Source organism: Misgurnus anguillicaudatus, chromosome 23, assembly GCF_027580225.2.
Source record: "Misgurnus anguillicaudatus chromosome 23, ASM2758022v2, whole genome shotgun sequence".
In the NCBI taxonomy this organism is placed as follows: Eukaryota; Metazoa; Chordata; class Actinopteri; order Cypriniformes; family Cobitidae; genus Misgurnus; species Misgurnus anguillicaudatus.
In genome coordinates this window covers 24,790,468-24,809,529 of record NC_073359.2, presented here as the reverse complement: position 1 = coordinate 24,809,529, position 19,062 = coordinate 24,790,468, and the positions used below count along the sequence as shown (strand labels likewise).

The following is a 19,062-nucleotide window of genomic DNA, read 5'->3' as shown; positions in this document are numbered from 1 at the left end:
TATTTGAATGCACTTGACATCGATTATATATATTTTGACTGTTATCCAGAAACTTTTACATACAATATATCTATCTTGACCAATTGAACATTAAACTCTATTTGGTTATGCGTAAAATCGTGTCGGTCAGGTTAGGGCTCTCAGGTCACGTTTTATATTCGACACACCCTGGGCACACCCGTTTGATGCCTTTAGATAATTATTACCGTAAATAAGCCGACATAACCCCACCCCCGTCCAACAGTATATAAATCCCCTTGGAGACAGCCAAAGAGCATCACGCAGCTGCCGGACGCACCTTTCCAAAGCGCAGACGCACCAAGAGCAGAAACCATGACTCAGGTTTCCCGTCAATCGTTCTCCATTTCCAGTTCTCGTCCCTCCTTCACATCGCACTCGCTGTCCGGTGGATACTCCAAGCGCATCGCTGTCGGACGCGCGCCGAGCGTCTATGGAGGCGCAGGTGGATCCAGCGTGCGCGTCTCTTACGCGCAGAACAGCGGGTTTGATCTGGCCAGCGCGCTCTCCGGAGGTGACAATGGTTTCGGTGTGACTGCCAACGAGAAGACCACCATGCAAAATCTCAACGACCGTCTGGCAGCTTACCTGGAGAAGGTGCGCTCTTTGGAGAAGGCCAATGCGCAATTGGAGAAACAGATCCGCGAGTGGTACGACAAGAGGACACCGGTCACCAGAGATTACAGCCATTATTATGCCACCATCGAGGATCTCCGCAAAAAAGTAAGTGATCTTTTAATAATAATACAAATCTATTTCAAATTCAGTTATGAAGCGGTTAACTATTAAAATCATTATAATTTATTCATGTAGTGCGTTTTATTCAAGTAAGATTTAACTGTCTGTGCTGTATTGATCGGATAACATCTCATTAACATAAACTAACACATTATCATTAGAAACGCACCATTATAGTATCCATTAAAACCAATACAGTTCCCATTATGTCCATTAGAATCCCTGTAATGGTTTCTATTGTTTTGAGCAAATGTTTTATTATTGTCTGATAAGGAAACAAATCTTAATTATACAAACAAATTAAACTAGACTCCATAAAGATTACAGATGGCTACAGTATTTTATTACTTCACATATTATCATATAATTGAGCCAATAAATGATAATCCGATTACTACAATATATTAAACAAAGTAATCAGCAATGGCATCACTTTAATGGTCTTCAAGACTATATGGGGGACTTTAAAGTGCCAGGGTTCTCAAATGCCAACTTCCTATCTCCAGATCTCCGTCGCCAGCATGGACAATGCCCGCATCATCCTGCAGATTGACAACGCCAAACTAGCAGCCGAAGACTTCAGAGTCAAGTAAGTATACGAAGCAAAAACTTTTATCCCATTAGTGGAAAAGTCTCAGGGTTACACTGCAAGAAGGACATTTCCAAGAACATACACATATGGGGGCAGAAACTTCTGACTTGGCAGGAAGCATCCATCTGTCAACACATAGCAACCATATAGCAATGCCCTGTCAACCACCCAAAACAACCTAACATCACAGTGACTTGCATGATTGTGAAAAACACCAGTTTACCATCTTTGTACCGAGCACCTGTCTGTTTTATGGCTATAATGAGAAGGTTTATAATTTGAGTGTAGGAAGTTTTATGACCTAGTATCTCAGCTGTGTCTTTATCCAGGCATGTAGACACCCGAGTTTACTGTAACTGCATTTACGATCTAACCGGAATCATTTGTTGGTGGCGCCAGGTATGAGAACGAGATGGCCATGCGTCAATCCGTGGAAGCAGACATCAGCGGGTTGAGGAAGGTTCTGGATGACCTGACCATGGCGCGCTCAGAACTTGAGATGCAGATCGAAAGTCTGAAGGAGGAACTCGTCTACCTGAAGAAGAACCACGGAGAGGTGAGAGCAAATATACCGTCTCCTGGCCCATCATGTATATCCATAATCAAATGTAATTTTAAGACTGCAACTAATTTACTGCAACTTGGAGCCTTGAAGATACTTCAAGCACCATCTCCAAAGTTCACAGGTCAAGCCCGTTTTCTCCAAAAACACTGAATGTAATCGTGATATCGTTGCTTTGTAGGAGATGGCTGCTATTCGCGCTCAGTTGACCTCAAGCTCCGTCAACGTTGAGGTTGACGCTGCACCCCAGCAGGACCTGGCCCGCATCATGGAGGAGATCCGTCAACAGTACGAGGGCATTACTGAGAAGAACCGCAGAGAAATGGAAGGGTGGTACAAGAGCAAAGTAAGTAACTTGGGGCATATACAAAAACAGTTGATCTACTCGAACTAAATTGGGCTTTTTTTGACATTCAACCCTTTTTTGCAGTTCGATGAACTCAACAAGCAAGTAACCACCAAACAAGAAGATCTCTCGCAATCCCGCACTGAAATCAACGATCTCAGGAGAACGGTACAGTCTCTGGAGATCGAACTACAGTCTCAGCTTAGCCTGGTAAGCATTTAAATCAAAATTCGTATTCGCCATCTTTACAATAAGTTTGATGTCATTTGCATAGCCACACCCCCTAACTGTCGTTCTCCACTTTGCGCTCATACAGAAAGGAGCTTTGGAGGGCACACTGTTAGAGACAGAGGGAAGGTACGGTCTTCAGCTGAACCAATTGCAGGCGCAGATTAACAGTCTGGAGGCGGAGCTTAGCCAGATGCGCACCGACACCGAGAGACAGGCTAACGAATACAAAGTGCTCCTGGACATCAAGACCAGACTAGAGATGGAGATCGCAGAGTACAGAAGACTTCTGGACGGAGAGGACATTCAGTAAGTTTGCGTGAAAACGCTGAAAAATACGCTTAATTTAAAGCAATAATTTATGCAAGCTGCACCTGCGACTAAGCAACAGAGAATTGCGCGGGTTTGTAATTATAAAATCAAATTGTAAAAATTTATTTGGTCTTTCCAGAAGACAAACAATCAAGGTTGTAGAGGTTGTAACTCCTACTCCTGCCCCTCCAAAACGTAAGTATTTTTATTTTGTTGAAAATTCGTCTATTACACTATTTAAATATAATAAATGTAATAATTATTTTAAATATATATATATATATATAATCCAAACAAAAATATATATATAACATATATTTACTTGCTACAAATATGATAAATGTACCGCTAAAATATAAACGTGATCTCTTAACCTGACTTTATCTGTTCATGTTTATCAGAACCTGTGATAACCAAGCGCATCCGCAGAGTAGTCGAAGAGATAGTAGACGGAAAGGTTGTTTCGCGCACCGAAGATGTCGATGACTTGTGAAGACGACCACATTACATAAAGATTCAGTGAAAGTACTGCAAAAAATGAAATAAATTATCCCCGTGCAACACTTCCTGTAACACATAAAAAAATAAAAGAACAAGCTGCGAAATTAAATGTGTGTTCACTTTTCATTATTCCATATTACAACAAATAAAAACAAATCACTGTCATCTTTTCAGAACACTTTTAATATATAACATCGTATTTACAAATATTTCACATATGACACTATGTATTTAAGATCCCCCCACACAGGTTTTCTTATTCGACAAAATGTTGAACATAAATATAATTAAACAGCATTTCCCCATCTCACAATTACAGTATAAATTCTACAGTAGCACAGCTGACTACCGCAGTCAGTTACAAAGTGCTGTCCTTTGTCGTTCATTTTTTTTTATTAAATACAAAAATACCACCATATCCAACATTGGTAGTAAATGTGTTAGCTGCTGCGCTATAACGACGTACGCTGAAGCAAATCGGCTCGACATTCAAAACGGTGGGCGGGATTGGTCCTTGACGCCAAACAGTTTACGCAATGGCACCGCGAAACATCGTACAGGAGAAACGGACAATGACAAGAAGTGCCAGAAAGGTCATGTTTGTAAACTATTAAGATGATCGGAGTGTCACATAAAAAAAATAGATGCTCTGTTCGCATTATAATTTTTAAATATATTCTCTGCGTTGAGAATGCAAAAAATTAATCGTAAAAATAATAAAGTCAAATTTATCGCTACAGGCTAGAAAGTGCCCATAAATAAATATTTGTAAATTTTTGGCACCTTCATGCGCAAGTTTACCTACTAGACTGGCCATATCTTTAGGACTTATGACCAGCTTATGTATTTTATTGCAGGTAATGCAGAACCAGTAATAAAGCGCAAATTTGCGATATTCGTACAATTTTAGTTTAATTCAATATTCGCAGTAAAAATTTGGATTTCAAACATGATAAAATAAAATATGAGTCATGCGACAATATTTGAGCTGACAAGAGCAAATGCTGGGCTAAAAAATACTTTGTGTTTTACGTCTAAGTTTGCGTCCAAAGTACTGGTTGATCGAAACTAGTAGCTATAAGTTTCCGTCAATGAAGCAAACATGAACTTCACAGCTTTAAAGTTTAAACAAACATCTGCTTCCAAGATCCTGTCGATTTGGACCTCAGAGACAAAGAGCTGCCTACGACATATTTAAGGACACAAACGTCAGGCTTTCCATGTACTACACATGCCCTCGTAATAAATAGTCAATGAGTCAAGACACCAATCATTTTCACAGGCAAACAGTTGTGAGATTTGGCAGCAAGACAATTCTTCAGCATTTGCTGGTGGCCTATTAATTTTGACTAAATTTAGAGAACTTGTGATATTCTCAATGAAACCGGTATATAACTGTAGCTAGTACTTCACAAAGGCGCGGGAGTAAAATAAAATAAAAAAAAGTTAAAAGCTGAAGTGTTTCAGTGGCTGACTGCTTTTGTTGAACGTTTCTTATAAAATGCTGAAACGGTTAAAGTTAAAGTTTTAAACCTAAACAATAAAATTAAAACAATTACAGTCGTAAAAATGGGAAGGGGCCAGCACCCGTTGTTTTTAAGTTCACTGTTAAAAAATGAACAAAACAAACAAACAAACAGCCAGGAAAACGCAAAACGTCATTGTTAGTTGCATGAGTTCCGTTTCTGATTGTGGCTCATTTCAGCTTTTGGCACAAAAGCGAAATTAAATTTGTTTCTCCAATCCCCCAAAAATTAACAATATTAACAGTACCCATTAATCAGTCACCTGATTTTTTTTATTTCATGAAAAAAATCCCTTTAAGTCATTGTTTGTCGCTGTAAAGTGCAATAGTGCTTTTCTCTGTATTCTAGCTTGCGGCCGGTCATGTCCATTGCCTTCCAGCAGGGGCGACAGCGAGCTGAGCGTAGTTCTCACTGGCAGTAGTTGAAACCTCCGAGACGGCGAAGCTTTCATTCTTCTTGTTCTGTAGGTTCGTTCTCAAACGGTTTTACGATCTCCTCCTCGTAAACTTTCAGAATAGCCTCGCAGACGAATCGGTACTGGCTCTGCACAAAAAATAATCAATGATCAATAGAGATAATTAGACATCTGGCCATGCGAGTGCACGTTGCAATGGTACGTACAGGAGTTTGGATCATCATGGCACGCTGGTCTCTCATGGTTCTTACGATGTCTAAAGGATATACAGACTGACCGTTCTCTATCAGACACATCGCTGTCTCCATGGTGATAAGGACGCCGGTGCGTCCAATCCCGGCACTGGAAGGGAAAAGGGAAAGCGTTAAGCGTATTCGATCATAGCGACAGTGCTTGTTACTTGATGTTTATAAAACTGGCAGGATCTTTTTATGGCCCGACCTGCAGTGAACCACCACAGGATCCGGTGTATCGGCTCTTTTGCCGCGTACTTGACTGACAAAGTTTAGGAAATCGGATGAATCTTCTGGTACGCCGTGATCAGGCCACGCCATGTACTGCATCTGACAGATCTGCCGGTCTTCTTTACTCTATAAACACAAGTCTTAAGTTTACTGCATTGCATGTGTGCAAACAAATTTACAGTTATTAAAATGATATTTAATAACATGTAATTATTACAATTATCACATTATTTTAGTGCTATATTCTTGCACATAAATAATTTTTTTTGTATTCTTACTTTTTGTAAAAAAAAGTTAAATAGTTAGTTGTAAAATAGTTTGCTTACTATAATACTATTTTTAAAAATGTAACGAAAAGTAATATATAATAATTTTTACGTATGTGCACCTAAATGGCAATAAAATACTTTGTATTATAGTAAGCAAACTATTTTACAACTAAGTATTTTATTGCTATTTGGTGCACATAAGTAAAAACTATTATATATTCTTACTTTTTTACTATATTATAATTCTTGCGTTAAACATTTTAAGTCTATTTGGTGGGCTGTCAAAAGATTAATCGTGATTAATTGCATACAAAATAAAAGTTTGTGTTTGCATAATATTTTTGCATGTGTAATTATTATGTATATAGAAATACACACATACATGTATACATTTAAAACAAACTTTATTTATTTATGTATATATTTTTAATTTATATATAATATTAAATATCAAAATCTTAATAAATAAATAAATCATAAATATATATAAATCTAAATAAAAGAATATGCAAACTTTTATTTTGTATGTGATTCATCGCGATTTAATATTTTGACAGTCCTACTATTTGGCTACAATGGCTAAAACTATGGTTCATGATATCACAGTATAATATAAATACACACATACATGTATACATTTAAAAAAACTTTATTTTTGTAAATATATTTTAAATTTATAAATAAATAAATAAATAAATAAATATACACACACATACATGTATACATTTAAGAAAAATGTTATTTATGTATATATATATATAATTTATATATAATAAATATATCAAAATCTTAACAAATAATAATAAATAAATAATATATATAAATCTAAATAAAAGAATATGCAAAAACAAACTTTTATTTTGTATGTGATTCATTGCGATTGAATCTTTTGACAGTCCTACTATTTGGCTACAATGGCTAAAACTATGGTTCATGATATCACAGTTTTATGCCAATTCTGGCCTTAAATGTGTCAATATATAGATATATATTGAAATATATTAAAAAGAGGTAAAAAATGTCTGACCTCCAGGTGTGTAAGTGTCAGATCTCTAAGCAGATATGCAGAATTTCCTTCCTCAGATACGCATGTCACCTGAAAGTCGCCGTAGGTGCCACTCGAAGAAACATTCGGCCAGTATTGATGACACTTCACCTAAAATGCAAAAAGTTTAATGTAAGAGTAAACAATTGGTGGTTAATATTATTTTGCCCAGCAGAAAAGAAAAATTATTACATTTAAATAAAACGTGTGTGCATAAGGGCTGCCAAAAGATCAATCGTGACTAGTCGCATACAAAACAAAAGTTTGTTTTTGCATAATATGTGTGTAACTATTTTGTATACATAAATACACACATGCATGTATGCATTTAAAAATTTTTTTTACTAAAACATTATTTATTAATTTTATTTTATTTTATTTAATATTTTTAATAATAATTTATAATTTAATTAATTAAAAAAATATTTATATACTTACATAATTTATATAATAAAAAATGTATTTATATACATAAATAGTTTTTCTTAAATGTATACATGTGTGTTATTATTATGTATACATAAATACACACACAAATATAATATGCAAACTCAAACTTTTAATTTGTATGCGATTAATCACGATGAATCTTTTGACAGCCCTAGTATGCACTTACAAAATATGCACACTAAGACCAACAACATATTATTATTGTTGAAATATTCATACCCTGCCACGTTCAACTTGTGTTGTCAGCATAACCACCAGGGTGGCGCTCTGTTCCCAAACCATCTGCCAGAAATCGGTGCAGGTACCAGGAAGCGGCCCTTGGCATGCAATATACCGCTTTACTTCACCTGTTTTGGGAATCTCCATCTAAAACAAATCACACACACATGTTAATCTCTCTAAAAACAAAAAGAAACTACCAATGTGATTTTTAAAATAAAGAATCGGAGAAGAATGGTTACATTGATGAAATTTGCGTTGATATAATCGTCCGTCCCTTTCAATACGACTCGCGTAGCATCGTCTGCACAGATAAATATTTATAAACATTGAGACGATCACAGATTTTTGGTTTGTCAAACATAAATAAAAGTTTTGAGCACTCACATGGAGAAATATCCCGATAACGGTTTTTAGAGATGTTTTGTGGCAATCTGGCAGACGACATGGACATCCCAAGTCGTTTCCTATACAGTTGCTATAAAATAAAAAAATATGGGTACAAATTTTTTTTTAACTTATAATCTTTCAGAATTATCTGATATGCGCCTTACAATTTGTGTAAGTAAAAAAAACTATTTAAATGTATCTTAAACTTTTTATACTGACTACACATTGTTGTTGCAATGTAATGCGTCAGTAATTTATAATAATATTACAATTATTAATAAACAGACTAAATAAAGCCTGTGCTTAGTATACAAGGTATACAAACAACATGTAAAAATATAATAGCTGAAATATTAAAAACCAAAGATTAATTGAACTCACATCAAACTGTGCGGGGACCACTCCGCTGGAAAGGCCGTCTTTTAATAGTTGTATAGAGGATCTTAAACTATCAGCATCTGAGCGGGAATGATCCAGACCGGATGTCTCGGGAATGTACTGGAAGTCTGGCTCCAGGTCCAGCTTCTCCTGGTCTTCATCTACATCATAGATGGCTAAAGTTGGATAGAAAATAAGAAACGAGGTATAGATGAAAAAAGACGTGCATATTTGAAATATACCAGAATTACAATAAATATTACTGACCACTTAATATTTTCAAGATTGACAGAACGACAGATAGAGAATGAGAGACAAAAGCTAAATTAAATAATGTTAAATAAATAAATTAGATGATACAAATAAAAATGACTTTAAATTGAAATTGTTTTAATAATCAAACCAAAGACCAAGGATGTATTAATATTACATTTACAGAACCACAACAAAGCAATTCGTACCATTAGGTCTGACCAGCAGTATAAGCTCTCCTGATTGGTCCTCACAGCTGGCCTTAATTAGCATAACCACATCATCGTGAGTGTGCTCCGAGATATCCCGACCGTTGATCAGCACGACCTGGTCGCCCTCGTTCAGGCGCGGCATGCACATGTCAGCCTGTGACAGGTCAAAGGTCACAGATGAGGGTGAAGTTCACAGAGCAATACCGAATGTTCAACAAGTTCAATTCTAGCCATATAACGTCGAAGTCACACCTGTCACCTGACATCTAATAAAAAGTTTACATACGGGAGTCCCTGGAGCCACACGGGAAACAATGATGGGCATCCTCTGATCAGCGCCACCCTGTGGACAAAACGGGTAATTCTTTAAACATTTTATACACACAGAATCTGATTCTTTAAAGGGATAGTTCACCCAAAAATGAAAGTTTTGTCATCATTTACACAAAGAAAGATATTTGTAATGAAGCAGGAAACAGAAGCACCATTGACTTACATAGTAGAAAAAAATACTACTATGAAAGCCAATGGTGCTCAAAAACAGTTGGTCTATATATCCTCCTTTGTGTTAATAAGAATAAAGAAATGTATACAGGTCTTTAACAACATAAGGGTGAGTAAATGATGACAATTTTTATTTTGGGGTGAGCTATACCTTTAACATATTAGTAGCATACTTCATTATAATATTTTATTATTATTATTATATTACGCATTTTTTTTTACTGATATCATATTTAGGCAAGAACTTTACGAATTTTTAAGTAAATTTAAAATTGGTTGTATTTTTTATCGATATCATTTATAAGTGATATTTTATTATTACAATTATTATTATTATTATTACCATTATCATATACCACAGGCCTGTTGAATGCTTTACTCTGATTGGTTGAGAAATGTTCAATGTGTGTTGATTATTTTTCTGTAAAGCACACCGGCCTGTCGTTAATTATTACTTAATTTTAACTATTATAGTACGCATTTTAAGTCAATTTAAAATTGCAGTTATTATATTTAAGCAAGAACTGTACACATTTTTAAGTGTAAACGCCCTGCAGTTTTCAAACAATCTGCGACATACCTTAACGTTAAATCCGAAGCGCCCGTTTTCATCTGGCCTCATTTTAATCAAAACGAGATTGTCGTGAGGAACCGCTCCATTCTGAAAGAAATAAAATATGAATCAAACGAACGAACAAGACGAGACGAGAAATAAACTTAAATAATAAATTATTTTGTGTGTGTTTTTCGCACCATGCTCTTTCCTGACACTGCAGGTACGTTGTAGTATTCACTCAGGTGGTCGTCCAGCTCATGTTGAGATTGGGATCTGCCGTTGTGAGTGGCGGGGTCTTTCCTGGACTGTTTCGGGGGCAACGCGGGCGGCTGTTCGTCAGCTGTTACATCTGGGGACCTGAAAAAGCATTTAAAAGGTATGGTACTTGCATTAGTTAAAATATTAAACCAAGTGTACATTTTGAAATCTTGTTAGGTCTTAGTAAGGACCTGACTACATACATTCACTAAAATTCATCATTAGATGATGTTAAACAAATTAATTTTAAAAAGTTCAATACAGTAAAAAAAAGTTTTGGCACAAGCTTAAAAAAATAGTTCACCCAAAAATATTCTCTGTCATCATTTTCTCATCCTCATGTTGTTACAAACCTGTATGATTTTCTTTTATCTGATGAACACAAAAGATGATATTTTAATAAATGATGGTAACCATTGACTTCCATAGTAGGAAAACAAATATTATGGAAGTATTGTGATAAATGACAAAGAAGATATTTTGATAAAAGATGGTAGACACACAGTTGATGGTACTCATTGAATTCCATCGTATTTGTTTTTCCTACTATGGAAGTCAATGGTTATGGTAGCTGTGTGCTTAACCATCATTTAGCAAAATATCTTCTTTTGTGTTCATCAGAATAAAATTAATTCTTACAGGCTTAAAACAACATGAGGACGAGAAAATTTCATTTTTGGAACTATCCCTTTAAGCATCATTTGTTTGCCGTTGTCATGTAGGGTAACATCTAACGTTTATCTAATGCCATATTTTTACAATAAATGTTGTGCAGGAAACAGTGGGTTAAATCTTTAGAAACAATATAGATTTATAAAACACAACACAAATATTCTGGATAACACGCATATGCTTGTGTGAAAGAGCGTGGATGTGTTTCGTAAAGTGCATGGCGCCATCTGTAGCATTTAAACGGTAGCACATATCACACCTTTATTTAAATTCTTTTTTTTAATTCTGTCATCTGGAGTATATCCGATTTATTGTATTTAAATTTAACTAAAATTAAACAAACCAATGCGTGTTTTCATTTCAAGCCCTGCGCTGTGTGTTTATTAATATTTTAATGTTTTTCCAAAAGTTGGAGGGGTGGCGGCCTACTTTCACTTAAAACAAAAAATCAATACAATCTTGTTATTTTGGACAGAAAATAATGATGAGGTTTGGGATCGGGCCCGATTTGAAGCCGCATACATTACCCAGCTCGATGTTTCTGAATGGCTCTCGTTTCTAAAGCATTCTAAGTTAATAATGTATCTGCTTAAATTGATAAACAATATAAATGATTTAAATATATAATAATACTTAAATGAACAGAGTTTATGCATGAAAACAGAAATGTAATAAACACAAAAATATTTAGCCGACAAACATGGAAGATCATTGGATTCCCCATAATCTTTCTTACACTTTTCATAACACTACACAGCCTTGGCAACAACATTGATTTATGATGTGTAAAAGGCAGTTGGTACGAGCAACGCTGTATATCTGCTGGGTGTTAGCAAAGATTTCCAACAATTCATCAAAAGGCTTATTTGCATAGCAGGCGGAGAGTATTAAGACCCGGGACTGTTGCTTACAGACAGAGAAGCCATGTCTGGTTTTGGACACACACACATACACAGTGTCTCATTATGAATGCTTAGATTTCCAGCATGAACGATCCTCTGCTCTGCAGTCCACAGACAGCACATCCAAGGCCTCAAAGACATTTACATAATAAAAACAACGAGGACAAACAAAAACGTCGCAGTAAGAACGAAAATAAGGACTATAAGACGGAAATTGGCGTCTTGTGTCTTGTTTAAAGGTAGATTGCGAGTCAAAACCCTGAGCATAAAATAATTTGGCCTTCGTACATTCAAACGCAATTCATTAAAATCTCATTAATAAGATTTCCTATTAACTTACACTAAAATATTGTACGGCCAACGATGATTAAGAAAATTAAATGTAATTTTGTTCAGAAAATAAATTATAAGATAATTTATTGATCAAACTAGCTTAGTTGCTAGCCAACAATGATGTTATTTACACTAAAATATAATTTAGTTTGTGAGGAATAATTGACCACAGACATTGATTTATTAGGAAAAATGCGGCACAACGCGAACATCTCTCAACCAATCAGAATAAAGCATTAATTAATCGTAATCCATTGCAATGCTATTTTTTAAGATGTGCACATTTTGTTCATTCCTTTCATACATCATAAAAAGGCAATTTTTCATTTTTCTGAATCAAGGTCTACCACACGCCTAGATTTGGAAACTATGACACTGCAAAACCAGATTGTCGGACCGATCTGAGAAAGGAAACTGGCATGCGAGCGTGGTCACAAATTATTCCAATGGAAAATAGTGCTGTGTTCACAAGCCCGAATTCAAACACACGTCAGCGTAACACGCTGAACTGTGCCAACCACAAAGCTGAAAGTTATTTCCCCTGACTAAAAACTCGCAGCTTCTCAGGCCGAACAATGTGTGAAAGTAGCGTTTAACCGCTGATGTGTCATTACAACAGGCTCGGTCGGGCGATATCAAACCTCAGGTGAGAGTCAGCGACTGATGTTTGGTGCTAAAATAAGAACAGGTTTTCTCAGTGGAAACTTTTGAGAATCAAAGCACGTTAGCCCATCGTTTGTGCATTTTGCTAAAGCAAATTGAAATGCTTAGAAATCAAACATGGAAATTTTAAACTCAAAATGCATTGAACTGACTTTGCACACAACATAAATAAAAGGGAAATAAAAAGCCAATTACAAACCATACACCATAAAAGTGACCCAGTAAAAAAGTTTTTAAGGACACCAAGAACCACATGGTGGTTATCAAAGTGCAGAGATGATATATTTAGCACACCGGTGTAAGAAATCACATTGAGGTTTTATCCTCTTATATATATATATATATATATATATATATATATATATATATATATATATATATATATATATATATATATATATATATATATATATATATATATATATATATATATATATATATATATATATATATATATATATATATATATATATATATATATAGTACGACATATTAGGAGCTATGGGAACACCTATAAGCTAACAGCTGAAACACAACATGGTTAATCGATAAATCGGTCGGTATCTGATTAACGGTATTAGATCATTACAACTAGGGCTGCACAATACTTTGAAACAATAAAAATACCGCAGCCGAGCAAATATCGTATATATCGTACAACATATAGTTGTTCCCATAGCTCCTAATAAGCTAACAGTTGAAATACAACATGGTTAATCGATAAATTGAGCCGATATTCGACTGACGGTATTGGCTAATTACAACTAAGGCTGCACAATGCTTTGAACCAATCAAAATATTGCAAATGCGCAAATGTCAATAGTGCAGCGTATATATCGTATGACATATTAGGAGCTATGGAAACAACTATTAACTAACAGCTGAAACACAACATGGTTAATCAATAAATTGGTCGGTATTTGATTAATGGTATTGGATCGATGGTATTGGATCATTACAACTAGGGCTGCACAATACTTTGAAACAATAAAAATACCGCAGTCGAGCAAATATCGTATATATCGTACAACATATAGTTGTTCCCATAGCTCCTAATAAGCTAACAGTTGAAATACAACATGGTTAATTGATAAATTAAGCCGATATTTGATTGACGATATTGACTTATTACAACTAGGGCTGCACAATGCTTTGAACCAATCAAAATATCGCAGATGTGCAAATGCCAATAGCGCAGCATATATATCGTATGACATATTAGGAGCTATGGGAACAACTATTAACTAACAGCTGAAACACAACATGGTTAATCGATAAATCGGTCGGTATCTGATTAATGGTATTGGATCATTACAACTAGGGCTGCACAATACTTCGAATCAATAAAAATATTGCAGATGTGCAAATATCGTGTGTGATTATATATATATATATATATATATATATATATATATCGACGACATATAGTTGTTCCCATAGCTCCTAATAAGCTAACAGTTGAAATACAATATGGTTAATCGATAAATTAAGCCGATATTTGACTGACGATATTGGCTAATTACAACTAGGGCCGCACAATGCTTTGAACAAATCAAAATATCGCAAATGTGCAAATGTCAATAGCGTAGCATATCGTACGGCATATAGCTGTTCCCATTGCTCCTAATAAGCTTAAAGCAGGGGTCGGCAAGTAACTTTGGCCGCGGGCCAATATTTTTTTTAGCCAGTAGATGGCGGGCCAGCTGTTGTTGCCACACTTACAGTACGTGTCTTATTTTGAATTAGCCTAGTATAGGCTATCTGATCTTTTGTCAAGCAACATTGTTTTTATTTCCCATTTTTAAAGACGAAAGACGGCATTAAAAATGGCTAAAAAACATGGTTGTTCTGCTGTTTCTTTGTCTGTTTGCGCTCGCAATATAGGCCTATAATCGTGGAATATGATGGGTCCGTGTATCATTCTTTCAATCGTTTTTTCAAATCTAAAACAAAAATAAAAAAAATGAAAAGTGACTTGTTTTTCCATTATTTATTTCCTGAACTAAAATGAAAAAATTAATAACGACGGGTTTTCTGATTGTGTGCTCAGATCAAAAAATGTATTACTTGATTAGACAAATTGTAATTTTTAATTTAACACCTTTATAGGCATATATCAATGAAATAATTTTAAACATATCAAGTACTATAGTGGTAACATATTACAGCCATTTTAATAAAGGTGTAAAAAGCAATCATGCTCTCCTGTAAATCTCTTACAGTCCGACTTTTGAACTTGATTACTTTTTTAATTATTATTTATTCAGGACACACGCATAGCCTACACACCTAAGGTTTAAGGAGGTCTTCGTGCAAATATAAATTTTATTTTAACAGTGTAGCCTACTGTCAGCAGAGAAAAAAGGTCACAGAAAAAAATAATGAAATATAAATAACATAAATTAAATAGGTCAAAACCTATCACTCATTTCTAACAAACATAAACGGAAACCATATTGCCCTACTGACAAATGAAGTAGGCATTTTTTTCTGCCAACCTAACAATGGCAATGGTTTTGCCAATGGTTTCAGTACCAAACAGCTCCTTATGTTATCATGTAATATATATATATATATATATATATATATAAAATTTATCAGTGTGTTATACCCAAATAATTAATAATGAAAAAAGTTCAAAAGTCGGACTTTAAGCGAATGAGAATTACAGGAGAGCATGGTTGCTATTCAAACCCTTATTAAAACGGCTGTAATCTAATAGTACCTGATCTGTTTAACCACTTGAAAAGCACCCCCACTCTGGCCCAAGCCATGAAAAGACCTACTTTCACTAAAAGGGTTGTTTTTACTAAACCATTTAGAGTATAAGCATAACTGTGGTATCATTAGATAGAAGACACTTTGAGCTTCATTTTCCATGTTTCAATGTTCCATGTTCCATTTTTTTGCAAAACATCTTTTTTAATACTTAAAATCTTAATGATAAATATGTGTGTGAAATACAATGATGCCAAAGCCACAAGTCTAAAAAAGTTATATTTCACGTTTGAAGTCAATAGGCCCAAAAATGAGTTTTTGTAAGACTAGTGCCTTTTCTAAGTTCCAGTCAGCCCCAAAATAAGTGTCTTTTGTTTACATGCATACACGTTTGTTCGTTGTATAAAATGCCTTTCCACACCAGGAAATAAAACGTCACACAAAGATCGTTGGATTCGTTATCTAATTGGCTACACGTTCTGTCTATCAATATTTTCCATGAAGTCATTGGAGGAACGAGCGAGTCAGATGACGTCACGATATTTTACAGCGCTGTTTGGATATTATGCATTATACTCCCGCATACTTTTACAAACAAAGTTTGACCGCTGGTTTTGAACGCGAGTGTAATCTCATATACAAGTGTTACGATGTAAATAGTCCTCAGATTGTATATTATATTCTATTACACGACGTGCCTGTGAAATCTGATGTAAACAATGGACAATATATCTATATTTCACGGATTATAGATATTTGTGGACAAAAATGGTCATTGGATGTATTTAATTGGAGAGTTTTTATGGGTTATTCACACATCTGAAACAGACTGGATTCGATTCGCGATCGTTATACCGACACAAAGGTAAGGAGTCCCGTTTATATTTTTCATGTTGTCATCTCGACTTCTGTAAAAAAATACTATATTTATAATGCTAGAGCACCTGTATCTCAAAACAGAGACCATACACTGATGATAAACCCGTAGACCTTATAAACGATGTATAGTAATGTTAATATTATTAAAGTTTGTAGACAGTAGGCTATGTACATATATACATACATATATATATATATACACACACACACACACACAAGTCGTTTTTCTTTATTTTCTTTTTGATTTTAATTTGAAAAAATTAATGAAGGAATTATACACGGGGCCATATTTGTAAACTGTTATTGTAACATAATAAAAAGCGTACTTCCAAAATAATCCGGCGGGCCAGAAAATATTGCTGGCGTGCCAGTCACTCTCATGTTGTTATAAACCTGTATAAATTTAATTCTTCTGATGAACACAAAGGAAGATATTTTGAGGAATGTTCGTAGCCAAACCGTTCAGAAACCCTATTCACTTCCATAGTATTATTTATTTCTACTATAAAAGAGAATGGGTCTCATGATCAGTTTGCTTATAAACATTCCTCAAAATATCTTCCGTTGTATTCATCAGAAGAAAGAAATGTATACAGGTTTGTTACAACATGAAAGTGAGAAAATGACGACAGAATTTTATCATTTTTGGGTGAACTATCCCTTTAAGTCATCTTAAAGGCATGACTTTTTTTCACAATAGTTTAAAAGTTGGTAAAAATGTATGTACATTGATGACTTGTATAATATGTCATTAAATTTAACAAACAGATAATCTTACGGTGTTGAATCCAGACTGATGCTGTTGGCTTGTGTGGAGGACGCAGACTTGTGATTGGTGAACGTCTGGCATGGTGAGTCATCGATCACATGATCGACCAGGTGACCAATGGAGGACGGCCTGACCCGCGCCCCCTCTGTGTTATACACAGAGTTACTACTAAAAAGTGAAAGAAACAAATTAGTTAGAAACCCACGTGTGCCATGTATGACTAATGCTATACACATTTGTCACGGTACTGTATATTAGTGTGTGGGTTATCGTGTTAACCAACTGATAGGGTGAATTTATGTGTGCGTGTGTTAATCCACTGATAAAGTTGAATTTGCGTGACTAAATAAGAGATCTGGTCTGATATCGGCTGTGTTTGTGTACAGGGTTGCCTTTTTAAATGTCATTACAGCCCACATGGAAAAATACTGTAGTATACTTTAGTATTTACTATAGCAAACTAAAAGTAAAATTCTTATTTTTTTATATATTTACTGTGTATACTCCAGCATTTACTATATAAATACAAATACTATAATATTCTAAAGTATACAGCAATTTACTATAGTATACTACAATATTTTTCATGTAGGAGACTTAGTATATACTTGGCTTATATAGTGGCCGAATCATGCTTTGATTTAAATGCTATAACTGTCAATAGGCTTGTGTGAAGTTTACAGGATATAACATATCTTTGGTTTCATTTAAAAACAATAGAAGTCAAGGGGAAGTCCCCAACATGATAAAAAAACATGGTGGTTCTGTTTTAAATCGGATGATCAGATGATGTAGAAAACTCACTGATTGGGTGAATCCGGTGGGGATCGGTTAGGCAAGCTCTGAGTCTCCAGTCGGTCATCCGAGAGGGAATTCCTACTGACGGTCTCCCAATCCAAACCGCTCATGAGTCTCCGGACCAAAGGTTTGCTTGGTGACCTAGAAACAGATTCGGTTCACATCACATCAGTTACAATGTGACAACCATATGCCACCTGTACCAGATCAACAAGAAACACAATTCCCAACTTATTAAGAAAAATCAAAAATAAAACTTTTAACTCATTTAAACCATTCAACTAATCTGTTTCCAGTGATAAGCATTATACAAACAAACCTCAGTTAACAAAACCGTAAATTATTCTAGTAAAATGTCAATGAAATTCACACAAAAGCAGAAAATGTGCTCAAACAAAAACAAACAAACAAACAAAAGCTCTTTCCTGTCACAACGTTTCTACACGTGGTGCTTTTAAAGCCACAAACTGTCTAACAATGCTTTGCCGAAACCGTATAGCGTACGCTAAACCTTTAGGACCGAAAACAAGTCGGCGTATTCAAAATCAAATACCTTCTCGAAGTAAGATGGACCATAAACCGTAGTTTAACTTTCAGCCTCAGCATCTTCGAACAGACCTTGCTCTCGTAGCAAATGAGCAAGTGTGTTTTTACAAGCATGTGTAAATTCACGCGCACGCCCTTCACAGCCGTGTGATGCGCAGCCTTGCATGCGTTTCCTGTGTTTGGGTGTCATTCTGAGAATATGCGACCACACATTGCAGACATACACCTTCGCACTAATACCACAAGATGGGCAAAACCCTACCCATAATGCAACACACCCAAACACATGCCGTCTAATATAACACTTATAAGCACTATATAGTTTCACATGATTGTCTACAATGCTTTGAATTTGACATTTCAGTGCTAGACACACACCCATCACATCCTGAGACAACGCACACATCTGTAAACTTCTGCATTTCTATACATACTGTACTACATCAGATGAAATGTTTTTAAGACAATTTCTTTTAATAGGGGCTTGTAAACTCTTCGCGCTTACTTGTAAACGTAAACGTGTAAACTCTTCGCGCTCACTTGTAAA

General features: G+C 35.2%; 2 protein-coding genes across 5 annotated transcripts in view; one reads left to right on the top strand and one right to left on the bottom strand.

Annotated features, from left to right (window-relative positions):
* The first annotated feature begins 265 nt into the window (after positions 1 to 265).
* On the top strand, positions 266 to 3,406 carry LOC129453157 (keratin, type I cytoskeletal 19). The gene is made up of 8 exons (XM_055217247.2): positions 266 to 741; positions 1,263 to 1,345; positions 1,748 to 1,904; positions 2,092 to 2,256; positions 2,341 to 2,466; positions 2,573 to 2,793; positions 2,936 to 2,991; positions 3,198 to 3,406. Exons 1-8 carry the CDS (start codon positions 334 to 336, stop codon positions 3,287 to 3,289), a joined length of 1,308 nt encoding a protein of 435 aa, XP_055073222.2. The 5' UTR covers positions 266 to 333; the 3' UTR covers positions 3,290 to 3,406.
* Positions 3,407 to 3,459: 53 nt separating this feature from the next.
* The window catches only part of ptpn4b (protein tyrosine phosphatase non-receptor type 4b), a 33,531-nt gene continuing 17,928 nt past the window's right edge, over positions 3,460 to 19,062 (bottom strand). For 3 of the 4 annotated variants that reach the window (XM_055217243.2, XM_055217245.2, XM_055217244.2), the window contains exons 14-27: positions 17,976 to 18,110; positions 17,181 to 17,339; positions 10,175 to 10,334; positions 10,002 to 10,082; positions 9,204 to 9,260; positions 8,915 to 9,071; positions 8,457 to 8,629; positions 8,073 to 8,163; positions 7,928 to 7,989; positions 7,686 to 7,832; positions 6,999 to 7,127; positions 5,680 to 5,828; positions 5,445 to 5,580; positions 3,460 to 5,366 (exon numbers count right to left, since the gene is read on the bottom strand). In XM_055217243.2, coding sequence (XP_055073218.1) covers positions 5,271 to 5,366; positions 5,445 to 5,580; positions 5,680 to 5,828; positions 6,999 to 7,127; positions 7,686 to 7,832; positions 7,928 to 7,989; positions 8,073 to 8,163; positions 8,457 to 8,629; positions 8,915 to 9,071; positions 9,204 to 9,260; positions 10,002 to 10,082; positions 10,175 to 10,334; positions 17,181 to 17,339; positions 17,976 to 18,110 — 1,732 coding nt within the window. In that variant the 3' untranslated portion in view covers positions 3,460 to 5,270. The remainder of the gene's footprint in view (positions 5,367 to 5,444; positions 5,581 to 5,679; positions 5,829 to 6,998; positions 7,128 to 7,685; positions 7,833 to 7,927; positions 7,990 to 8,072; positions 8,164 to 8,456; positions 8,630 to 8,914; positions 9,072 to 9,203; positions 9,261 to 10,001; positions 10,083 to 10,174; positions 10,335 to 17,180; positions 17,340 to 17,975; positions 18,111 to 19,062) is intronic. The other variant, XM_055217246.2, reaches the window with a different exon arrangement.